The sequence below is a fragment of the Dendropsophus ebraccatus genome, chromosome 15, assembly GCF_027789765.1.
Source record: "Dendropsophus ebraccatus isolate aDenEbr1 chromosome 15, aDenEbr1.pat, whole genome shotgun sequence".
In the NCBI taxonomy this organism is placed as follows: Eukaryota; Metazoa; Chordata; class Amphibia; order Anura; family Hylidae; genus Dendropsophus; species Dendropsophus ebraccatus.
This window is the reverse complement of record NC_091468.1, coordinates 48,463,957-48,490,766: the sequence shown is the minus strand read 5'-3', so window position 1 is coordinate 48,490,766 and position 26,810 is coordinate 48,463,957. Positions and strand designations below refer to the sequence as shown.

At 40.7% G+C, this 26,810-nt stretch overlaps 1 protein-coding gene across 1 annotated transcript in view; it reads right to left on the bottom strand.

Moving 5' to 3' along the window:
• Positions 1 to 26,810, bottom strand: part of PLCB1 (phospholipase C beta 1) — a 510,352-nt gene that overhangs the window by 324,292 nt on the left and 159,250 nt on the right. Inside the window, exon 3 of the mRNA XM_069955509.1 lies at positions 25,639 to 25,707. Within this exon, the coding sequence (XP_069811610.1) occupies positions 25,639 to 25,707 (69 nt within the window). The remainder of the gene's footprint in view (positions 1 to 25,638; positions 25,708 to 26,810) is intronic.

Sequence of the window (26,810 nt, the reverse complement as noted above, 5' to 3'; positions counted from 1 at the left end):
TACTGAGAGAATTCTGACATTGCTTTATGGGTTTGTTTTGCGTTCAGTGCGCAGTATAAATTACATTTTCACTTCATTCATTCTCTATGGGACTTTGCAGCCCTGTTTTCAGTAATGTTTAAAAGCCCCATAGTGAATGAATTGTGCGTTGGCCACATACACATGGTACATTGCAGGGTCAGGGGGTAATTTCATCCATTCTCTGCAATGGCGGGGGTCCCTAAAATTGGACCCCCACCAATCACCGTTGTTTCTTCTTTGAACCATTTTTATTTACCACAAGTATATGACGATACGTATACCATTCAATACAATCCATAAAAGCAACAGACACCAGCACTACCTCACGTATGCGGCATAGGGATGCATATAAGCAGCAAATATTGGATGCAAGATAATCCATAAAATGGAGAAAATAGGAGAGGGCACTCACCATAAATAGTGATCTTCTTTATTTCAATGCTTTTTTAAAAACACACAGGACATACGTGGCTACTGCGTAGGACGCCAGCACTTAGATGAACAGAGGTATCAGCTAGGTCCGAAGAAGCGCGCATACATGCAAACCAGCTGATACCTCTGTTCATCTAAGTGCTAGCGTCCTACGTAGTAGCCCTGTGTGTTTTTAACAAAGCACTGAAATAAAGAAGATCACTATTTATGGTGAGTGCCCTCTCCTATTTTCTCCATTTTATGGATACCATCCAATACACATCTTGTATTCCACTTGAATAAAACCGTGACCCTCAAGCAATTAACCCGCTGACTCAGCAAGTGACGGCACACCTGTGGGAATAAGAAGCCATTAATAATTAATAATAATTAATAATAATTAATAATAATTAATTTAACCCAATAGATTTGTGTCATGTCACATCTTGATACCGAGAATCTTTTTTTTTCTGCACTCGTCATTCTTCCTACTCGCCTTGGATTCCCTTCAAGCTTTAATGACAGTATTTTAGCCTCACTGGCAGCTCCTTAGTAAAAGCTGTTTTTGTCCCGATTACATGCGGAGAGAAATGTAAATCATTTTGGAACCAGACTGCTGTAACATAATGTCACTGAAGAGGGCTGTGCTTGGGCTTTCTACAACAGAAAGTATACAAAAACAACGAAAATAATAATTATTATTATCGTACAGGGTTGGTCCAAAAGTAGGTGGACATTATGTGTAATAGGGTTATGAACGCCGAAGGGAGAGATTTATCAAACATGGTGTAAAGTGAAACTGGCTCAGTTGCCCCTAGCAACCAATCAGATTCCATCTTTTATTCCTCACAGACTCATTGGAAAATGAAAGGTGGAATCTGATTGGTTGCTAGGGGCAACTGAGCCAGTTTCACTTTACACCATGTTTGATAAATCTCCCCCAACCTTCAAAACCCTATTACACCTACCGTGCACCTACTCTTGGACCACCCTGTATAATCGTGAAGAGTACACAATCCTAATGTAATACAAGTCAATGGAATTTTTTAATCACACTTCTAGAAATAATATTTACATAATGATCACATTCTGTTGTCAGAACTTGATGCTTACACGGAGATAAGTCAGGTGGTGCTGAGTAGATCTTATAAACTAACATTTAGTGTTTCCTCTCTCTTTAAAAGCAGGGTTCTGCAGCAGCTGCAGAATTTCTTATTGGACAGCATGCTTCAATCAAATATTCAGTGGTAGACAGAACCAGAAAAAAAAACCTTTTAGGCCATGTTCACACATGGCAAAACAGCGGCCGTTGTTTGACACGGTCACTGTTTTTGATGTTCACCAGGTCGATTGGCCGGATGAACATCACTTCATTTGAATTGGAATGCGTGCACCTTCGGTTGTGTCCGCACTCCAGTTAGCCATAGCACACAATGTGAAGTACGTCCGTAGCCGTACTTGCGTGCACAAGACATGTCAGTTTTTTGTGCAGAGAACACTGGCCGTAGTGTACACAGGGTGTATACAACACTGCCGGTGTTCTACTTCAATGAAATCAAGCACTGTTCGTTAACAATGGCCGTTGTTGCAAAGCTGCAGCAATGGACACTGTTTAAATAAACCATACAATATGTGAACGAGGTGTTAGGCTAGGTTCACCCAACGTACTATTTTTTTAAAGAAAGGCCGTTGTTCTCCATTAAAACGTCTGTTCTTTTCATACCGCAATAATATGCATGGCCGTTATTTTCACACAATGCACTGAACAATGGCCGATGTTTTCCACTGTTGTGTAAGAACAATGACCGTTGTTATGAAATATGGCCGCTGTTTTTAAATATAGTAAACCTACCCTTACAGGGTATTTTACACACACACACATATGTATATATATGTATATATATATATATATATATATATATATATATATATATACTGTATATCCCACACTTACATATTAATTATTATATTATTTTCTATCTTTCTCTGAAATCTATACCCACTGTGGCCATTCATGTGCTGCAAGTTAACTATACTGACCAATAAATTTACCATTGTATAGTCAAAGTCTCACGAGCATCATGAATATAATAAGGGTTATGAAATGTACAATGAATAGAGCATAATGCAGGACCACAGGTAGTTAGAACATTTTCCTGAATAATATATTCCTGAGCATAGGATGGTGCTGTTGGCTGCCAGGAAAATTAACTTAATTTGTTTTTACTAACTTAGACAGTACTAATTGTCAGATATTACTAAAGCAGAACAAAAAGGCACCTCCAGAGAGGGTAAACACCATTTTACAACAGTTTTTAGTACATTATACACGGAGGCGCCACCTCTTAGGAATTGGCTGAAAAACGTTGATCTTCCAACACTGTCAGATGACGAAAAGACAATAAACGCTACTATAACAATAGATGGGATCAAACAAACAATCAAAAATGTGAAAAACGAATAAAGCACCTGGGCCTGATGGCTACACAAAAGATTTTTTAAAACTTTTATTGGATGAAGTGAGCCCTGCGCTGCTTTCCCTGTACAATTCTTACTTAAATGGCTCTGTCCCTTCTACGGACATTAAGGCTGCTATTATCAAAGTATTGCCAAAACCTGGGAAAGACTTATCTTCCCCAAGTGGACACATTAATAAATATTGATCTTAAAATAATCTCTAAAATCATGGCAGATTGCCTAACAAAATCGTTACCTCGGTTGATTTCTCATAACCAGGTTGGCTTTGTACAGGGCAGATCTGCAGTAACGAACCTCACGAAAGTATCAGCATTCTGGATGAGGTCCACCTTCACCCCGACCCCCACCCCTCCCCCGCCATTTTGTCAATCGGTGCTGAAAAAGCTTTCAACAATGTAATGGTAAGAGGATTTTACACAAAGATAAATGAGGTATTCCAGTTTCTGTCACCCATAGACACTTACGATACTTGGGGATACTGATTGGAAAGCAGTATAAACCCATAAAACCATGTGGACTTAATCCATCCAGAAGGTTTAATTTATCCAAGCAATGAGTAATGTGTTTCTCCAGTGATCTACATAAAGAGAATTACATGTTCTGTATATTTTAAAATGTTTATTGACTCAATATTTCAATATTTTGCTTGGAGCCAATGATGAGCTAAAAGTAACAATAAACAGCAGTTTATTGAGCACCTACTATAAATGTAAGAACAACTGGGCTCACACAATAAGCTTCAAAGATTAAAAAAATCCAGATTATTGTCACAAAGGATTTCAGTGAGGTTATTTTAGCCTCTTATGGTGCGTTTACACGAAACGATAATTGGCCCGATCGTACGATTATCGATGTCGGAGTAACGATTTTTTTTTTTCATAACGTTTATACGGTACGATATATCGTACGGAAAATTCGTTTTGCGATCCTTAAGCCTATCTCACACATTGGTTAAATCAGCAAACGAATGTTCACACGGAACGATCTGCGATTTTTTTGTGACCAACGAATGACGATTTGATAACATGTTGAAAGATCGAAATGAACGATTTCTCTTTCGTCGTTTGATCGTTCGCTGCGTTTACATGTACGATTATCGTTCGAATTTGATCGTTATCACGCAAATTCGCACGATAATCGTTACGTGTAAACGCACCTTTAGTATAAAAGTAACCAATTCTGTAAAATCACAATGTCAAAGAAAACAAACAACAACAAGATCTACTAAGCGACCTAATCCTGAATCACAGGCCCGTGGCTTCTTTATCAAACAGCGCCATTCCTTGCAGCTCTGTAGGAATCTGTCATCCTTACTGCTATTACATCTCGGAGAACGCGCCGATTTAGTGACAACAACACAATCAAGAACATAACAGGTTAATCGTGAAAAACAAGTTTTCACAGTAACCTGATTTTTTAAAAATCTGTTTTAGACTTTTGAAATGAATATTTAATGTCCATTCCTGTTTCTGAACACATAATGAATTCATTTTTGCAATTTATTTTTTTTTTTTAAATAATCACCCTTACTGCTACTGCTGCTAGTTAAAGGGGTTTTCCAGGAAATAAAAATGTTTTACATAGTTGTGGGTGGTGTAAAAATAATAAACAAGCAAAACTCCCCTACAGTGGCGTAGCTACCATGAAGGCAGGGAAGGCGACTGCTAAGGGGCCCCTGCAAGAAGGGGGCCCGAGGAAGCCTGCCCTGCCTTCATGGTAGGTAATGACACTTACATCCGACCACTGTACCCCCAGGGGTCCAGTGGAAGAGGGACCCGCCACTGCACTGTTCAGCCCCCTCACTGTAGTGCCGGGTGAGCGGGCTGAACAGAGGAGCAGGCTGCACGGCACAGGAGAGGGATGAAGGACCTTATGGTCACATGACCCAAAGGTCCTGAATACTTCTATGTGAAGATCTGCCCGGACTACAGGAGGAGGAGGGGGGAAGCCTGGGAGCTGTAAGTGCTGTGTATTTGTGTCAGTGAGTGTATATATGTATCTCTGGGTATATATGTATATGTCAGTGTATGTATATATGTATCTGTGTATATATTTATATGTCAGTATGTGTATGTATCTGTGGCTATATGTGTGTGTGTATGTCAGCAATGTCTGTAGCACTGGTGTACTGTATATGTGTGTGTGTTTGTGTATGTCAGTTGTGTCTCAAGTGATTGACAGGTTTGCTCCCAAAGATGTTCTGCAGCAGCTTCTATTAATGCTGGGCTCTAATAAAAGAACCCACCACTAATATCTGCTGCATTTTCTTTTATTTCTGGTTGAGTATTTCTTATTACACTGAGATGATTTCCCTGTGTACAGTCTACTCATGGTGTATACATCTGTACTAATGTAATCACATTACAGCGTATATATGTGTGTGTCAGTGGTGTATCTGTATATATGTTAATGGTGCCTCTGTGTGTGTACTGTATATGTGTGTCATTGTCTGTGTTTGGCAGTGGGGGGGGGGGGGGTAGGGGAGCGTACAGGATTTATGGGGTTGGTAAGTACTGCGTGTCCATTATTTTTACACCCTCAGACAACAACTTTCATGCTTATTCTTTCGCTGCCTTTGGTCTCTGTGCCGCTCCCTGCCATTCCACCCCGGGTGCCTGGAAAAGCTGGATACAATCCTGGGAAACTACTTTTCAAGGCACTGGGGGTGGAGCGGCAGGGAGCGGCACAGAGATGAAAGGCAGCCAGCATATTAACCGACTGCCAAGCAAACAAAGCACTTAGCTTCATTTGTAATGTGAAATCTCTACCTAGAACCATTGCCCCCTGGGTAGAATAGCTCTTCAACAGGGTGTTATAAGAAGGAACCATACAGCAGGACACAAGATATCTACTGCTATATAATATGGCCTTTATAAAAATGTTTGCCTCAATAAGGTTTCAATGCACATATGGTCAATACTAGTTGCATGAGGCCTGTTGCCAAAATGGCTCTTTTCAGTGGCGTAGCTACCATAGAGGCAGGGAAGGCAGTTGCTATGGGGCCCATGGAGGGAGGGGGCCCAGTGAAGATAAGAGCCTCCTGTGTCCTTTTGCTTAACCCCTTATGTACTGCAGTGTGTAAGTGACCCAGTGTTCTGTTACATGCTGCAACACAAAAAAGGGTTAACAATTAGCTCTCTGCCTCACTACTCTGATAACCTCTGACCTCTGTTCTCTGCAGAGTTCCTGCAGAGGTCAGGGGTTATCAGTGCAGGAGTAGTGGAGAGAGCTAATTGTCTTCTGTATTAACCCTTTGTGTTGCATGTAAGAGAACACTGGGTCACTTACACACTGCAGTAAATAAAGGGTTAAGCAAAAGGTAGTCTGCTCCTGCAGTATATAACTATGAGGGTCCTAATAGGCTGTTATAGTTTAAATACAGTGGATGGACAGAACAAGCAGACATTGGCTTTCTCCTCTGGCCAGATCACCGAATATATATATATACATATATATATATTTTAGTGTGTAGGGGGGCCCCATACAGTTTTTTGCCATGGAGCCCCATGAATCCTAGCTACGCCCCTGGCTCTTTTGTACCAAAAGTAGGAAATATACCGTATCTGCAACATGCTGCTTACGCCTGGACAAGCACCCTGAAATATGCAGGTAAAGGCTTAGTTATACTAGGTAAGAAAAAAAAAATGCTACACCTGTCCATGTCAAGTGTTGTATTGCATTGTAATTCTATTGAAATGAATGGGGATGCAATAACACCCTGGTACCACTGAAAAGCTGCCTTCATTCCATGCCCTGTCCTTGGGTCCGTTCTGCTGATGATGATGATGCTATTTTTGTTAAAAACCTCTTTTAATCCGGAAGTGCAGTGTTAAAGGGGCGTGGCCTACAGTGTCTGTGCCCTAGGCCTGCAGCACCTCTCCAGTCTTCTTTCTTTCTTCACGCCCCCTCCTCTCTAAGAACCCCCTCTGGGCAAGATTATCTTCTTCAGTGCCGTTCCTATTCACCATATGCCACCTATATCACCTGGGCTGCAGGTAGGTGGTGCGACAGGCACAGCTGTGGGGCATCCAACATGGTGGGTTTGGGTTTGTGGGGGGACCAGTATGTACCATAGTGCCCTTTCAGCTGCGTCTTCTATACTGCCCGGCATTTAGTGATGATCTGCAGCGTCCCTTATATCTACATAGTGGGAGGCAGGGGCACATTCAACTCCCTTCATCACTATGAAGCAGTGCAGGTTCAAGGACCAAGGACATCTACTTGCTTTAAGCTACCTTGTCACTCCCCCTGCACTGGGGGGGGGGGGCATGGAGTCAGACTGCAGAGGCGCTGAGGGCCTAGGGCACAGTCACTCTCAGCAGATTAAAAGATTTTTTAACGAAAATATTGGCATTAGCAGCTAAACGGATCCCAGGACGGGACATAGAATAAAGGCAGCTGTCCAATGGTACCATAAGTTGGGGGGAGGGGGTCAAGTGTGTGCAGATTTACACAAACTTTCTTACAACAAAGCATTTTAAAAGACAAAAAGTAAAACCTTTAGTTCGATCAGAAGTGCACAATCCATTAGGAAACACAATGAAACAGATCACTCCTCTTCAAGTGCAAGTTCCATAGAGGTAACATCTCTAACATCTCCCCCAAACACCAGACAATTAAAATGCAAAAATAAAAAAAGTTATTTTTCATTCCAAAGGGAAGAAAATTTATGTGAAAAGCGCTGGGACTGTGCAAAACGAAAACAGCGCTTCCAGAGTTCTAATTAAATCCACATTTAATGGTACATTTCAGGCTCCCTTTAATCATTCTTTACAATTGCCTGTAGCACTGGACGTAACAGAGGAAGAGTAATGTTGGAAATTTCGGTCCCAGTTCTAAAGGAAAATTAGGAACAGATATGTGTACATTGAAAGCTTGTTGTACTTAAAGCTTCAGATGCTTTAGATGAATGTTTCAAAAATAGAATTTTTTCTATTACGGAGACGATGACAGAACAGAATTCAGTCACGAGAACGGATCTTTTTTTTTTCTTTTTTTTTCTTCAAATTACACTTTAAGGACCTGTTCAGTTTTTCCTACATACATGCAAATTGAAAAATACCCTTGATTGTCGGAGGGATTAGGGCTATGTTTATTGTTTTCATTAATGAGCAAATAAAATTATATTTAACAATAGGAAACATGATTCTAGAATTATAGGGCATCCTCATGATTTACATGATGAATTCTCCTATGCCTATGTGGTTCAGCACCTAGGAGTTAGAGCCGTATTCCACAACCGATTCGGCCGATTATGGCTCCATGGAATAGAGACAACGATCAGCTGATGATCGTGTCATCGGTTGATCATTTAAATAGGTTCCTACCTAAAATCATTGGGCACCGATCGCTCATCAATGCACGAAATAGCGATGTGTGGCGGGCGACTGATGATTTAACAAGCACCATACTTTACCTAAGCATGTTACAGGTCTTCTCCTGCGCTTCTTCTTCCTCCCGGTCCCGTGAGCAGAGGCATGATAAAGTATGGTGTTTAAACAAGGACTGCAAGGACATCGGTAATGATGTCCCTGCAGCCCTCCCTAAATGATTATAGGGCCATGTAATAGGCCCAGTAAATGAGGGCTGATCTAGCAGATTGGCGCTAGTTTACATTATTGATCGGGCCCCCTTCGGCCCTTAGGGGAGAGCTACACTGCAACTTTTTGTAGCAGTACAATTTTTTAGCGTGAGGGTCAGCTGCCGTCCACAAGGTTGCATCCAACTCAATGAATTGCTTTGGACTGCATCTGTGGCTCAATAGCTAAAATAAATCTTGTAGCGCTACAAAAAAAGGTCATAGTGTAGCCCTGGCCTTAAACCCTGGGATTAAATAGAAGATTTACGTAAAACAAAAGTTTTCTATGTGCTCCGTTAAAGGGATATCCCAGTCCTTTGCACGTTTACGCAAGGAAAGACACCCGTTTATCATGCAGGTTGTATACCAACTGAGAGCAATTATATTATCAGGTTAATTATATTATTAACCTTTGCTAATTATATTATCAACTATGCATGATTACCAGGAGACAATGCTCTTTGTTATTCAGTCAATATAATGTCACTGTGTGGTTTTAGAGGTTTTGGTGCTGTGTGACAGGAGAGCTGACTGTACAATGCAAGCACCTCCAGGATTCTCTGAAGATTGACTGAAAAAGTTGGATGCAACCCAAAGGAGTCCGGGAAAACATGGATACAACATACTTGGGTTGCGCTCATCTCTACAAATTATGTATTCTGTACATGCAATTAACATTATAGAGAATATGATATTTGATGCAAGGACATCATGACCGCTGCCTTCATGAAATGTATCCAAGATGGGAGGTTTTATGTTCAGGTTTGATACATAATCAATGAAATGAGGCTAAAATTGGAAACAAGAAGTAAACATGTAAAAGTATCCTAAGAAAGCTCAAATCTATTAGAATGCACCTGCTTGTATGGCTGTTGCTGATCTAAAATAAAGCATCTACTTTTAATTAGGTGAGTGCCGCTGCTATTTTCTACTTTGTTGAGAATTCTGGGATGCTGTTTGGCTGAGCACTGCTGGATGTACTCAGAGCCGTGGAGGTTCAATTGGTGGCCAGTCTGAACTGCAATCAGACAGGAGTACCCACCATTGTCTATCTCACATAGACTGTATCTTAAAGGGGAACTATAAGCAGGCTAGATGAATCTAACCTGCTGATATGTCCCTAGTGCACAGGAGACGCAGAGGAGGAAGGTATGCCTCTTACCCTCATCCTCAGCACCGTTCCGATGCAGTTAGTCTTTTGCTCCATGGATCGTTGAGACTATTAGGAGCACTGGGGCACCCACTACGAGCAATGTCCGCCCCCATATTGTCGATCTAGCCCTACCCTGGCCGATCTGTGCCTTTCTAATGATAAGGAATGAAGCGGGCTGGATCAGCGCCATGGGAGCGAGCATTGCTCCTAAGGTCTCACTGCAGCAAAAGACTAACTGCACCGGAACAGCACCGAGGAGGAATGTAAGACACATACCTTCCTCCTTAGCGTCTCCTGTGCAGTAGGGACATATCAGCAGGTTAGATTTGCCTAGCCTGCTGAGAGTTCCCCTTTAAGGAACATCTTCCCCCTTTTTAACTATAATAAAAGACTACAAAACAGCAGGTCAGAGAATTATAAATCAATTTGCACTAACTTCTAAAGTTCACAACTCAAGTGCGTATTGTAGGTGCTGATGGATCTTCTGCAGTGCTCAGAGAGTTAAAGGGGTAATCTAAACTGCAAAATGTATCCCCTATTAACAGGATGCAAGAATGGCTACTTGTTATATTACAGGGTAGGAACACAAAAAAAAGCCTCAGAAATCCCTGAAGAAGGTGGGAAATAGGACCCTAATCTTAATAGCTACTCAAATTTATATTTTAAGCTCCGGAGGGCAGGTGAGACCTATTAAATGGGACAACCGTTGATTTCAATTAATATTTTATTTTCCATTGTCAATTCTACAGGGAAACCAGCACTAACATAGCAGTTTCCATTGTAATTGCAGCTGGTATCAAGGATCCCAGGAGGGGGACTTCCAGTCATTTGGAAGGAAGGTATACACAAACTTTTCTACACTCGCTCCTTAAAGGAAAACTATCAGCAGGTTAGAAGCATTTAACTTGCTGATATGTCCCTCTTGTGCAAGGGGCGCTGAGAATGAAGGTATGTTTCTTACCTTCATCCTCGGTGCTGTATTTGAGTACTTTGCAGTTTAGAGGTGTGATTATGAGTGAATGTACCACTTTGCTTACTGAAATTTTTTTTTATACTACTTGGTGGGCGCCGACACGTAGATCTCGGTGGCATGTTTATTTTTCAAACCTCCGCCCACTTCCCGCCATATGCACCAGCTTCTCGATCTGCCCCTAGTTGACCGATATTCTCGGCACTCTGTGACACTGGAAGACTTGATTCTGATGGAGGCGCGTTACCCAGGTGCGTCATCAGTGCATAGAGTGTGCGGAATTGCAGATGGAGAAACTGGTGCAGATGGCGGGAACAAAGGTGTCGATTTGGAAAATTGACCGGGTAGTATAAAAACTAAATTTCTGTAAGCAAAGTGGTGCACTCGCTTTAAGGGGTGAATCAGGCAAGAAGGCTGAGATTACGAGGCAGATGGGGTCTCATGAGGCCTGATTCACACCCTGTAGCCTCATATTCACACGCCTTTGAACACGATACATGCTCTTCTGCCATATATTCACACTCTGATTTACATTCCATAAGTCTCATATACACACCTTATGGCTACTTTCACAGACAGTATGTTCGCTCAGTATTTTGGTCAGCATTTTGCAACCAAAACCAGGAGTGGATGGAAAACACAGAAAGGCTATGGTCACACACTGTTGAAATTGAGTGGATGGCCGTCATTTAATGGCAAATAATGGCTATTGTTTCTAAACACTGTCCGTTGTTTTAAAAATAATGGTAATTTCAACAGTGTAAACAGAGCCTTTCTGTGTTTTCAATGCACTCCTGGTATTGGTTGCCACATACTGACCAAAATACTGAGCAAAAATGTGTGTGAAGATAGCCTTTAGCTATATATACCAGCTAGACCACTGCTTTACAGCAGAGTGGTGGTCTACAACCAAGACATGAACTCTCAACAATGAAGGGGGAAAGAGCGGCATATAAGGATAAGGAGACAAGTCAGCTAAATTAAAGTTTTAGCAAAAATATTTAACTTGTCGAGTCCTACAAGCTTAACTATGTTAGTTCAGGTGGGAATATCCCTTTAAAGGGGTTGTCCAGTGAAAATCTTTTTCTTTCAAATCAACTGGTTTTAGAAAGTTATATAGATTTGTAATTTATTTCTATTAAAAAAATCTCAAGTCGTCCCATACTTATCAGCTACTTTATGCAGGAAATGTTTTATTTTCAGTCTGACACAGTGCTCTCTGCTGACATCTCTGGCCCGAGACAGGAACTGTCCAGAGCAGGAGAGGTTTTCTATGGGGATTTCCATAGAAAACCGAGACAGAGTTCCTGTCTCGGCCAGAGATGTCAGCAGAGAGCACTGTGTCAGACTGAAAATAAAACAACATTTCCTGCAGGACATACAGCAGCTGATAAGTATGGGAAGACTGGAGATTTTTTAATAGAAATAAATAACAAATCTATACAACTTTCTGACACCAGTTGATTTGAAAGAAAACGATTTTCGCTGAGTCTGAGGATCAGCTTTCTGCAGAGGAGACAGATCAGTACACAGACCCTGCAGCACTATAGAATAGGATCCCAAGTTGTGCACAAGCATTAAGAGGGGATAGAAAATGTTCCCATTATTTAGGAGCAGAGTTGCACATAACATAACACTGGTCATATCTATTCATTATTTTTTTTTATTTTTTTTTTACAGTTCAAGTAAGAATCCCCCTGTTCCGGTGCTGCTGTGATATAGGGTAGTTAGAGGACATATCCAGGGGTTGTGCAGTTATAAGACAGTAATGATTCTTCTGCGAGGTGAAATCCGATGCTGTTGGGTCAGTCCCCTGCGTCCTGCAGTAAAACCAGGGAACGGTTCTTACCACTAAGCCTTGTGCTGGTGTATCTTAGAATGAAAGGTTCTTCGTGCATGTCTGATCAGTTAGCCGCAAGCATTTTATACAGTTTTTACATTATGGATTCCTTGCTGGAATACTTGCAGTAGTTTGCTAGTATCCTCTGCATATATTCTATGCACAGCGCAGGAATCTCAAAGCCCCTGTCTAGTACAAATCCCTATTGCCATGCATTTTTTTTTCTTTATCATACAGTTTTTAAACATTCATGAATTTCTCAGATCTCCTTTTTCCAATGTGGAGGTGAAAACTATCAAACAGATTCCAGGATCAGGCTGTGATAGCCGCTGCGTGTGCTGTAAAGTTTAGCATGCTGAGGTGAAGATGACAAACCACCTAGTGAAGAAAATCATCACTGTCAGGAATGACTGTACCCAGATTGCTTTCAGCTCCTTGGGTTTTCTGACGTCGAATATAAGACAAGAAATGGTTTTTATAACACCCAGTGAATGTAATCTTCTATTGCTCTTTTAGAAAAGATTGTTCTTTAGCCCCAACCATTTATATTACTAATAATAATATAATGTAATATATTACTGAGTACATTTATTCTTTGCACTCTTTGTTATGAATACAACTTTTATAATAATATTAATAATAGTAATAATAATAATAATAATAATAATAATCTTAAATAATAATCATAAATAATAATCACAACAATAAAAATACATAAATGATAATATATGAATATGAATAAATTGTACCACAAGGTACCTCCAAGCGGGTGATACACAAAAAACTCAAAAGGATTCAAGGTGAAAGTCCCCCCTTTACTACAACCTACTTAAGTACCATCTACATAGCAGGATTACATGAGGCGCCATCCTCCTGTCTTTTTTTACGTCTTTTTCCTGATCGATGAATGGAGAGAATCTGGGTACCAGCTATTTAACACAATTTAAAGGATTATGCCCATCTCAACTAATACTGTAGGGCTTGTTGAGTAAAATATTTTTGCAAATACATTTATTTATCTAACTTGCCTCCTTATATGCTGCTCTTTCTCTCCCATTGTTGACAGCTTGTTGTCTAGGTTACTGACTACCATTCTGCTCTAAATGCAGTGGTCTGGCTGGTGTATATATAGATATTATATAGGTGAATAGAGATAATGTGCAGAGGCAGAAGTGAAGGTGATATATAGAAATGATTATAGTGCATAGTCCTGCACTATAATCATTTTTTTTGTTCAGAGCTACACTTTAAGACAGTGAAGGTATGTTCAATCTGTCATGGATCAGCAACAGAATCCATGGGAGAAACCTGAGGAAGACGCTTAGATTTCTTCCATGGATTTGCAACCATGATGGATAATTTTCATAATTCTAAAGACTGCAGTGTGCAAGCAGACTGACATATTACTTCTTTTTTTTTATACTGCAAGTTTGACATCTGCATCTTGATAAGAAAAAAAGAAAAAGAAAAAGGAAGACACCAGTATGGGATCACCCAATTTCTAATGAGAGAAGTTTGTAAGGACAAGTCTGGTTGCCTTCCATTACAGTCTTTTGCAGAGCAGTCTTTTTGGTTATCCTACTGGATTCTTCAGAAGATGTTGGGGTATCTTACGGTTCTCTGTGTCTGACCAGTAGGGGACTTGAATCAGAGGAACATCCATATTTCAACTTTCCTGTTTAGAGGTCTGACTACATCAATATACCTATAGATCTCTCAATCCAATATATCCTCAGATGTATAGTACAAGACACTTGCCTTGATGTATGCTATTCACTGGAAATATCTTCCAATCCATCACCACAGGCTTCCATGTAAAAAGAAAAAATCTAGGTTACCATATATTTTTTTAATGAGTAGACATGATGGATGCCTCTGATGGATGCCATTGGTTGAACATCTGTCGACCATCTGTCACTCACAGGCTTCCATATTTCATATCCATATTCTAACTAGCTCTGACTGGCCCGCGTGATGTTTCCCAACATTACACGTAACTCAGCACACTGATAGGAACCACAAGTCCCATCATAGGATAAGCTCAGTGTGCCATCACTCAAAACATTACTATTGGGCCCCATGAGTTCTGTACGGGCCCCATACATGGTATGTCTCTTGGTCACACTACCGGCTGATCTGATGTGTGTACCCTGCGGGGGAGTCTCTGGGTCACACTGCTGGTGATCTGCTGTCTGTACATGTATGGATGCTCCAATGAAGGCGCTCAACTCTATGATGGGAAATAATTTCCAGGCCGGTGCCATCTTAGCTGTATGCAAGCATTTAGAAAAAAAGTTCAAAAACAAGAACGGCCATCAAAAGTTTTGATTGTGCAGATCAGCAGAAAGAGCTAGTAGAAGTATGTATGTGGGATCTAGAAGGACTCCCAATGCTAGTCTATAGGGCAGGCTAGGTCTTAGGGCCAGTTCACACAGAGTAAAAGCCTCTGTGTCATACAGGCAGTCTATGGGAGGGCTCGTGCTCCTCCTCACTTTGCGCCTCTCCGCTCGGAAGAATTGACATGTCAATTCTTCCACTCGGAGAGAGGAGGCGCAAGCCCTCCCATGGACTGTCTGTATGACACGGAGGCTGGCGGGATTCCGCCCAGGAATTCCGTCAGTTTTACTCCATGTGAACTGGCCCTTAGAGTGGAGCAGAACAGTTGTCTCCAAGCTTATTCTACTGATTGGTCAAGGTCTGATAACATTTTTTGAAATGTTTCTCTGACATGTCATAAGTTTTTTTATTATTGACAGCTACTTTTTAATATTTTCCTACATAATATAATAACTTCCATAGAAGACTATTTCAGAACTCCACAGAACTTAGAGTGACCCTTTGCTTTCCTCAGGGAATGCCCTAGTGTCTTCTGAGCTGAAATTCACACTATTAGGCTATGTTCACACTGCGTATGAGTCCGGCCGCATTTCGTACGTCGCCGTACATGTGCGGCTGAAACTACGGGCATGGGAAAAATCGACATGCGGTCGGATGCGTACAAACCGCGAACATACGCCCGTAGTACAGTTATGCTTCCCTAGCTTGTTTCGCAGCGATCTGAGGCAGGTCATTTACTTGGAAATCTTCGCCCAGCCCAATAAAACTCACAGAACCTTTTGGATCGAAAAATCAAGTTCAATTTGGCTGAAATAAGTACTTCGTATGGGACCGCATGGAAATCCACGGCCGCGAGTTCGAACATTTCCGTCCTCAAACAATGGTCTTGTTCATTTTTCACGGCGCCGTATACGATCCGGCTGTAAGTTCATACGTAGTGTGCACTGTGCGGGCGTATATCGTATACTTTCAAGCGAACGCATCAACCTCAAAACTATGTGCGTATATTCGCGGTTCGCACTACCGCCGGAAACATACGCAGTGTGAACATAGTCTCACTCTATGGGTCATGTAGAGCAAAAACAGAGAGTACTCCAGCATGGTTCAGTGGAATCCGGTGTCTTAGAAACAACATAACCTTTACAATCTGATACATTTGAACAACTTTTTAACTTTCCTCTAGAATTGCTTTCATTGCAGAATAAGGTTTTTCATGGAAACCTTGCGGTTAATACGGTACATCACCCTCATGGTGAAGTTCAAAGCAGAATGTGATCAAGCCTGACTGCTGCAGATACAAGAGTTATCAATCCAATACAGTCAGCTGCTTGATTCATAAGATACATAATGCTACTTGTAACTATTTACATTGTTCAGACAAGGACGACCAAATGATAGACCAGTCCTCGTGTAATGTGCATACAACTTACAAAAGAAGATGCTTTTTTTTGTTTTGTTTTTTTCTCCAGGAAGGATATATCAAATAGTATTTAACTCTTTACACCACTGCATGAGCATAGCTTCCAAAACTTAAGGTTTTGATTAGAGATGAGCAAAGCGAATCAAAATTAGCTGCGAATCAGACCATCAATTCGCTGCATTCTGCAAAGTGAATTCCTGCCAATTTGTTAAGGACATTCGGAAAAAAACAAAATGGCGGCCGCAGATGGTGTCTGGAGTGTTACTGGGTGGGACAAAGGGATTAACCATAACCTGTCCAATCAGCTGCAGGCCCCTCTGTGATGTCAGCACCTCCCCCTCTATATAAGGTGGTTCGGTGGCGTGTGTGGAGGAGAGAGCAGAATGGCAGCAGGCAGTTAGAGCAGAGCAGGGAGAGACTAACAGAGTGATATAGGGACAGAGAGGAGAGGAGGGCTGATTGTGAGTGATTATTTGTTGTAGCTGCCAACCAAGTGTCCAGTTTACCAAGTAACTGGGTTCCTATAGGAATTCACTGGGACCAGTGGAGAAACAGTCCATATTATTAACTCACTGGCCACTGTAATCTTCTGTAAACTGCTATTGAGTTATACCAATCTACTGGGATCAGTGAATTGAGTGTGTGCCTTACATAATCAGTGGTCACACTCCACTCCTGTCCTGGAAAAAAAAATTATATTATGCCGCTAATCCACCAAGGTGCACTGCTGTCCATAGCGGAAATTGGATGATTGACTGACACTTGTACAACATCATGCTTTAATAAATTTTCCCTTCTGTAATAGTCCCAGTATTGTAGCTACTATAGTTTTGGCTGTTTTAATGAAATTCATTAAGATTCGATTGACAAATCCTAACGAGTTTGACCCAAAATTTGTGAGGCGCGCGAAACAAATTTCCTGCTGATCTCTAGTTGTGACTGACATCCGCAAAAGCAACAAAGGAGAAAACTGTGACATTTTAACCCCTTAAGCACCACATGCAACATTGATTGCCAGGGATATCAATTTGATTCTTACAGCCCAGGGCCTAACAAAGGCCTCCAGGATAAAGTGATAATCCCTGTTAGAAAACACCTTAGGCAAGTCCTACATGACGTGTTTGCATTTTATAGGCAATAATGGATATAGATTATATATAGATATTTACTATAAATGTTTAATGGAGCTAAAACTTAATTTAACATGAAAAAAAAATATAGCAAAAAAAAAATTTGCAAAAAAAAATAAAAAAATAAAAATACAATAAAGACAAAAAAATTGTATTCGAGCAGCACTGCAAAAACATAAAACTGTAACGGTCACCAGTAACAAGATATAGTTATAAACCTGCACTGATCTTTTTATTACTGGAGAAATTTTAGTTCCCTGTTACAAGGCAGTCCTGGTCCCACTGCTCGCCCACATGACCGCATTGTGACTCTCTGATTTTCACAGCGACTACTGTGTAGATTGGAAGTGACTGTCTCGTTGTATCTCTCATCATGAGGTGTTCAATGTAAGTCTCACAGAGATGCATGGGGAAAGTGACTTCCAATCCACACAGCAGTGGGAATTGAACAGTCGCATCGCTAGTCATGTTACTGAGCAGGGGGACTGACTTGCAATATATTGGGCAATGAAAGCTGCCAGGAAGTGAAGGTTCCATGTGGGTGTTTAAAGGGGTTCTCCGGCAAAATCTCTTTCTTTCAAATAAACTGGTTTCAGAAAGTTATATAGATTTGTAATTTACTTCTATTTAAAAACCTCTAGTCTTTCAGTACTTATAAGCTGCTGTATGTCCTGCAGGAAATGTTCATTTCAGTCTGACACAGTGCTGATATCTCTGTCCAACACAGGAACTGTCCAAAGCAGTAGCAAATCTCAATAGGAAACCTCTCCTGCTCTGCACAGTTCCTGTCTCAGACAGAGGTGGCAGCAGAGAGCAATGTGTCAGACTGAAAAGAAAACAACATTTCCTACAGGACAAACAGCAGCTGATAAGTACTGGGAAATTTGAGATTTAAATAGAAGTGAATTAAACACCTATATAACTTTCTGAAACCAGTTGATTTGAAAGAAAAAGTTTTTCGCTGGAGTACCCCTTTAACTGTTAAATTAAAATGAGAAAAAAAATACCCTGGAGTGTTTCTTTATTAAATAATTTTATTTCTTTTTAATCTTTTTTTAATGTTAAATTTATTTAGTTATTACGGATATATTTTACCTTTACTTTACAGTGTGTAAACATTATTATTATGAGACACTAACAATGCAGGGCTATGTTCACAGTAAAATAATATCATACCGTAATTTGCTGTGAAACTTGAACAATGTGTTAACAGATGGGGTAAAAATGGCCATATTTTGCAAATTAGGTTGTAAATAATGAGCGCATGTCATTTTGTGTGGTGTGTGCACAGCCGGCCAATTTCCTATTGACTTCAATGGAGCACATTATTAGGCTATGTTCACACAACATGAAAAGAACATACATTGGTAATGAAATTAATATGTTTTCATTGATTTCAATGCAACAACGACCATTGTGTATACACACAGTACACACTACATCGATTGCTGAAATGCAGCTGCAGAAAACAATGAGCATGTCTATTTTCTACTGCCAGAGTTCGGTCAACAGCAGCCGTAGAAAACAGTTGTGCACCCAATGTAAAGTACGTCTGCCAGCCATACTTTACATTGTCTTCAATGCTTAATTTGATTATGGTCAAACCAGTGGCGAAATTTGGTGGGGGCAAAGGGGGCGGTCGCTCCCAGGCCCACTCATGCAGGGGCCCACTGAGGTCTCAGACTGTTAATGCTGTCTGCAAAAGCTATTGCTTTTGCAGACAGCATTAACACATGTCTGTAGTGACCGGGGCCCCCAAGAAGCCAACAGCACCTGACAATAGCGGGCCCCCTGCTCCTGAGGGGCCCGCTCAGCTGTCGGATGCAGAGCCCGGCCAGGGCTGGATCTTCTCCCTGCATCTTCCTGCTTCTTCCTCACACGCTGCTGCTGCTGGCCCCTCCCCCTCACTGTCCTACAGAGCTGGTATGAGGGGGAGAGGAGGGACCAGCAGCTAGAGGGATCCTCACCGTCTATGGCTGCCAGGGAGAAACTGAAGACGTCCAGCAGCAGCTCTGACAGGAAGTGAGGCTGCCGAGTGCTGGAAGATGTCAGGTACTGAGTGAGGACTGTGAGAGGAGTGACAACACACCCACCCACACCACTGACCAAATGATCAGGAGGAGATATACTATATATATATATATATATATATATATATATATATATATATATATATATGTGTACAGTATATGTCTGTGTCTCCTGCTGCTCACTTGGTCACTGCTGTATATATACGGTATGTGTGTGTATATATATATGACCAAGTGAGCAGCAGGACATATAAGTGATAAGTGTCCGGCAGGATATATATATATATATATATATATATATATATATACAGCTCTGACTTGCAACAGCTGGAGGGACTGAGTGTGACATCCTTGCTGTAGTCAGTGTGTAATGGAGGTCACCCAGCTTTCCCAGTGTCCTGTAGTTAGCATAATGGAGGTCACCCAGCTTTCCCAGTATCCTGTCGTCAGTGTCATGGAAGCCACCCAGCTTTCCCAGCATCCTGTATGGCAGTGTGTAATGAAGGTCACCCAGCTTTCCCAGTGTCCTGTAGTTAGCATAATGGAGGTCACCCAGCTTTCCCAGTATCCTGTCGTCAGTGTCATGGAAGCCACCCAGCTTTCCCAGCATCCTGTATGGCAGTGTGTAATGAAGGTCACCCAGCTTTCCAGCATCTTGTACTCAGTATGATGGAGGTCACCCAGCTTTCCAGAATCTTCTATTCAGTATAATGGAGGTCACCCAGCTTTCCCATCATTGTACAATGGAAATCACACAGCTTTCCCAGTATCCTGTAAGCAGTATGATGGAGGTCACCCAGCTTTTCCAGCAATAGTACTCAGTATGATGGAGACTGCACATGGGTCTGTATTAGGGATGGTCCGAACCCGCCGAGGTTCGGGTTCGGCTGAACCCGAACGCTCGGCATCGGATTCCCGCTGTCTGCCCGCTCCGTGCAGCAGGCGGATACAGCGGGAGGACCGCCTGGAAAACTGGGATACAGCCTATGGCTATGGCTGTATCCCAGTTTTCCAGGCGTTCCTTCCGCTGGATCCGCCTGCTGCACGGAGCGGGCAGACAGCGGGAATCATTGTGGATGGTTCGGGTTCATACGAATCCCGTCTGAACTCGGTTCGGACCATCCCTAGTCTGTACTAAACAGAGGAGGAGAGGAGTGTACTACACACAGGGGGGCAATACTATAGAGAAGCCTACACCCCAGAGAGGGGGGGCAATACCACAGAGAGGCCTATACTACACAGAGGCTGCATAGAGGGGGCTACACTACAGGGGAGTTTGTATAGAGATGAGGATAATGCTGGAGCGAGGAGCCTAAAATGTCTCTCTAGCAGATCCTGTGGAGACAAGTCATGGTCGGAAAAGACTTCATGATGGCCGGAGCCAGTGAACAACCTTGAATATAAAAAAAAAATCGCAATTCATGCAGAGAAGCCGCCTTCTGTGAGTGACTGAATTATGTTTTTGTATTTGGTAGAACACCGCTCTATGCCGTAATTCCCACACTGCTTTTTCCAAGTAACCTCAATCTTGATGAAAGCCCCCCTTCCTTCCCCAGTGCTGAACTGAGTAAGGTCAGGGGGCCAAAGGCCCCCCACATCTACTCTGATCCCTAGCCTTCCTCCTCATGTAGCAGCCACACTCTCTCAGAGGCCATGCTAACTTGTGTCCCTTTATAGAGCTCTTACCATGGTGAACGCTCTCCCTCCCTCTACTGCTTAGCCTTTACCACATTTTCACAAGCGCCCCCCCATTTACCGACCCCCTTGCTGTACCTGCACCATCATGTAGTTGCAAATGCAGGTATCTATACACCTTATGCTAAAGTAAGTTAAAGGGGTACGCCAGCAATTTTTGATAGGAGATTAGGTAGATAGATAGATAGATAGATAGATAGATAGATAGATAGATAGATAGATAGGATAGAAGTGGATATCTAGCAGCTCATCACATATCTTGGATTGTACATACATGGATGATCACAACCAACTCACCCCTTTTAATGTCTAAAAGCGTATTACCTATACTACTATTTTTTTTAGGCAAAGATAATCTGGTTAAAAGGGTACTCCAGAATTAAAAGAAAAACAGCATAATTGTTTTCTTCCAAAAACAGCGCCACCCCTGCTCTTAGGTTGTGTGTGGTATCACAACTTGGCTCCATACACTTTAGTCGAATACCACACACAAACTGAGGACAAGAATGGTGCTGTCTGTGGAAGAAGGCAGCTATATTTTTCTAATCTTAAGCCCTTTTACTTTTTTTGTGGTTCTATATTTCAGATGTAGAAGCCTCCTACACTGCTCTTTATTCTTATTCACTATCAGAAATGTAGAAGAATATTCCCTTTATTATTCAGAAATCCTTGTCACCTGCTGAGGTTTCCTATGGGTAACAATGGTTGGGGGCCCACTTAGACTCACTCGCCCCCCCTAGGCTGAACCCCTAGCTACGCCCCTGGGTCAAACCCAAAGGTGCCCACAATCCAAATAGGAAAAAAGATAATGTTTCTGCAGCCAATATGGCAGTGTCGGCCACTGGAACCTGTATTACAGCAGTTATAGTTTGCCACTGAATATAGCGGCCATAGTAAACTACCGCCGCTGCATTACATTGTGTGACCATAGCTTTATACAGAAAATATGGCTGTGAAAAGAAAAAAAAATTATGGCTGACTAAGCAAAAAAAAAAAAAAATAATAATAATTGTTTTCTCCTGAAGGAGTAAAATTGCAACAAAATTTACGTATATCCTATATAACCAAAAAAATTTTCAATGCTGCATTGTTACCGGTTTAGGTTTTCTAAACATCTACTTCCCCCCATAGAATATAATTACGCTTCTGCTTTCCTATTGAACTTGTCTTATTCACATAGGAGATAAGGAGGCGAAACAAAGCTGTTTTATCGTACAGTCATTATTATGCCCAAAAAAAGGCCCAGAAAACCTGACATACTTGGCTTGACTAGTTGAGCAGCCATTGTTCCTTGGAGCATGTGGTGACAATTTAGTTTGCAGTTTGTGACATGAAAATTAGTGTTATCATGGTTTGGAAATTGACAAGAATGAATTCAAGAAAGTCCTAAAAACAGCGGATTATATATATATGCCGCACGAAAAGGCTTAAACATCAAATCAGCTTTCTATATGTTAAAGGTGGAAGACAACAAAGCTTATTTGGAAAAGGATTATAGCAGAGAGCATAAATGGGATATAAATATACTGCTTAAAAATACCATCTGGAGAGGGCTAAACAGGAATTTAGGCCTCAGGGGTTGTATTTCCTCCTGAGAAATTCCATAAGTGCAAAAGGATGTCTTGGTAATCCTACTAACAGATGCTAGGATATGTTACGTCAAAGTGAACTTGCCACCTATATACAGAGGATGTAGCTATATATTCCATTCTTCCACTGAGCCCGTAAAGCTTTTCTGTACTTTCAGGTGACTTTGTAGGATAAGCTGTTATATATGTATATGAAGAGTAGCCTACATATAATTTGTATACGGTATCGTTTATTAGTCTTCTTTATCTTCTAATCTTAACTACTCCATGAGCCGTGAGCTAATAGAAGCAGACTACAGCTATGATGTCGTCCATTTGGGAGGGGAAGGGTCTGTTCCCTACATCTCTAGCAACAGTATGGAGGACATTATAGAGAAGTACTGAGCAGTGCAAGCTATAACTCTGGTTTGAAGAACACTTACTGCAACCTGTTGCAGCCTCTTGTATGTCTCTGCACCTCTGTCTTATTCTAACTTCTATAGACAGTATGTCATCTGATCTCTCAGTAAACTAATCTGACTGGAGATTAGATTTTTAGCAGTTTTTTTAGAGTGACTAATACATTTAGGAGATGGCAGTAAAGGAGCCTGATAGGTGGAAAATTGAGAATGTTAAAAGGTCTGTGACTATTTCCTACTATATTGTTGGGAAGCAACAGAGCAAGGAATTGATTAAAAAAAACATGGACAAGTTTTCAATAAGAAAAGAAGCACTAGACCCCTTGGTAGTGGTTAAAAATGGACATCATAAAGGGGGACTCATTCTTGCTATAAAGCACTTACTGTTCTATGTTTACAGTTTCCTAAATGTAAATAATAATCAAGAAAATATAAATCACAAAGTATCTGTATAGCCCACCTAGAATGGGCCCAAGCTGCGCCACAACCCTACAGATGGTGCCGCACAGAGTGATGGACTAAGCCTACCAATGTCCAAAAATAAAACTAAAAATAATGCTGAAGAAATGTTCACACAAAATACCATATGCAAAATCACAGCCTCTCTGGCGCAACTCACCCTCCACTAGAAGTAATCAAGAAAAGAAACAAGTAAAATTCCAAAAATATAATTTTAATGAAATGGGAGTGAAATATATAGGTATATAACAAAAATCAACCAGGGAGGATAGGTAGTACACAAAGAATTGGTGTATAATGTGTTTCAGGAGAAAACACTCATTCTTCAGATCCAGTATATACAGAAATCTTCCGAAACATGTTATCCTTGTGTACGACCTATCCTCCCCTGTTTATTTTATTTGTTAGATTTACTCCCATTTTATTAAAATTATTTATTTGAACCTTTTTATGTTTTTTTTCTTTCTTGATTACTTTGTATTGACGGGCCCTTCTACCTAAGGCTACCTACCTAAGCTGTCAGTGGTTTTTCACACAACTACCGTAGGAAAGGGAGATATGCAGAATCATCGGTAGAGCTGTCTTGGCACTACCACATGTGTACAGTGTGAACTGTTACTAGAAAGGACCCATATCGGTGGTGCTTAATCTTCCACAATAGTCCAATACAAAGCTTTGCCATACAGGAAGGTTAAAGGATGAGGCACTCACCAATCTTTATCTTTAATTCAACGGTTTTATTCACTACATCAAAGCAGGCAACAGACGAGTGAAGGGGCGATAGACTGTTTCGCACGCTAACTGAGCGCTTCCTCTTGGCCCTGAGGAAGCGCGCAGTTAGCATGCGAAACAGTCTGTCACCCTTAACTTGGCTGCAACCATAATCAGGTACAGTACATGTAAATGTAGACACTGTGACAGTGTCCATGGCTACGTTGATCACAACAAAATGATTATCTTGCCTTCCTGTAAAATGGCCATTTTCCTTTACGTCTTTATTATTGAAACTTTTCACCACACAACACACAGCAGTGCATTCTACTGAAAGACCATCAAAACTGTAATCACAACGTGAAGTCACAAAGCTATTAATATTACATGATATAAAACACATCTCCTAAGCCTCATCCATGTGTGAGAAATCCTCCAAGACATCTAAAAGCACTTGTGTCCAGGACCTTGTGATAATTGGATACCTTCCTTTGTAAGACGAACAGGAAAATCTTATGTTTTATACACTTGTGGGTGCACAGTGACATGAAATGTCGTCAATGTAATAGCCATAAACAGATCATTGTGTAGGACAGAGAAAACTATAACACACCATCAGTGGCAATATTACATTGTATTATAAAATGGCAATAAGAACAATAGTGGTTTCATTACCCCTGTTATATCAACCTGACTGCTTGATACAGTTTTTGCTGAACTAACGCTTTAAAGGGCTAGCCTAAGGCCATTGTCTTTTTTTTTTTTTTTTTTAAATGGACTCAGGGGAGGAGATTTACCAAACATGGTGTAAAGTGAAACTGGCTCAGTTGCCCCTAGAAACCAATCAGATTCCACCTTTCATTCCTCACAGACTCTTTGGAAAATGAAAGGTGGAATCTGATTGGTTGCTAGGGGCAACTGAGCCAGTTTCACTTTTCACCATGTTTGATAAATCTCCCCCAGTGTACTTTCAATATGAAAAACAAAGAATACTTACCTGCCCTGATTCTCATGGCTGACAGCTCTCGATCCCTGTTGCCCTCCACAGATGTGATCTGCCTTGGCCAGAGCCTGCCATTTCCTACAGGGACATCATGTTAGTGGAAGAGGGAGGCAGGGAAAGGCAGCAGAGACCGCAAGTAGCTGAAATGGCTGCTGTGAGGGATCTGAGCAGGTAAGTATGCTTTATTTTATATGTTTAGAGCACTCTTTAGTCCACTATGAAAATGTTTACATCCCCAAAGTTGATGGGTGTGCTTGTTCTCATAACTTTCGTAGACTTCAGTGAACAAACTAGTTCTTTTTTTTTCAGCTACTGTTCTCATTATATGATAATGTACCACACTGCACCATATTTTCCAAAGAGGTGATAAACAAGTTAAAACAACATATTTTCAGTCATGTGATTAAATCCTTACCTTTGGAGTTCTTGCATGCTTTCCCCATCTGGCATCTTTCACTAAACTTATATCCAAAAGTTCAGTCTCCTAGGGAAATAGAAAATATATATAATGTTGAAAGTTCTCTCCTTCAAACAATCAGAAAACTTTATAGATACCATGACAAGTGTGAGTATGTAAAAACACATATAGCTTTTTTTCCCCCTTAGGTATATCTTGAGTCTGCAAAATACAGCTATTTTACGCTTGCAATTTCTTCTTATTGGACCACATTGCATTCAATGGTTCAGATTTATCATAGCAAATGTGCAATTTTTGGAGCAATTTACTATGGAAATTAAACAATTTGTCCAGAGCAGGAGAGATTTTCTATAAGGATTTGCTACTACTCTGGACAGTTCCTGTCTCGAACAGAGGTGGCAGCAGAGAGCACTGTGTCAGATTGAAAAGAAAATACCCCTTCCTGCAGGACATACAGCAGCTGATAAGTATGGGGAGACTTGAGATTTTTTTAAATAGAAGTAAATTACAAATCTAATTTTTTGAAACCAGTTGATTTGAAAGAAAAATATTTTAAATGGATAACCCCTTTAAAACAAAGCTCTGTCCAGAGAAGGTTCAAAAATGAAACAGCATGTAAACAAAATTGACATGCATTTATTTTAGATAAAGACATTTTATGTTTTTTAGGTGGTTATGGGCATTTTTTTATATAAACACTTTAAGCAAAGATTTGTATAAAATGTAGAAAATATGTTAAAAATTGCTCTGTAATAAATACTCGCTAAAAAAAATTCTCTAAGAACCAATGAAAAAATTTGCATGTATTTTTGCATGTAAATATAAGCATATTGCGAACACTTGACATAATCATATAATCGATGAAGCAAATACACATTCACCGAGCTTCTTTAACAACCCTGACTCCTGAAATAAAAACCTTATCGGAGTTTAATTCTATACTCCGATAAACAAATCTATAATTGGTTTATTCTCCAGAAAATAAATGAAACCTCAAATTGAAAATTAATTTCCTTAAGGAAAAAATCAGAACTATAAATGCACAAATTGAGGTCAAACACCCAACAATTAACATCTTTTTCTATAAATTTCTCGCCATAGAGTTATTTCCATTTATTTTACGATACGATGCCTTATTTATGGCTGAAAAATAAATTATCGGCCTGTCA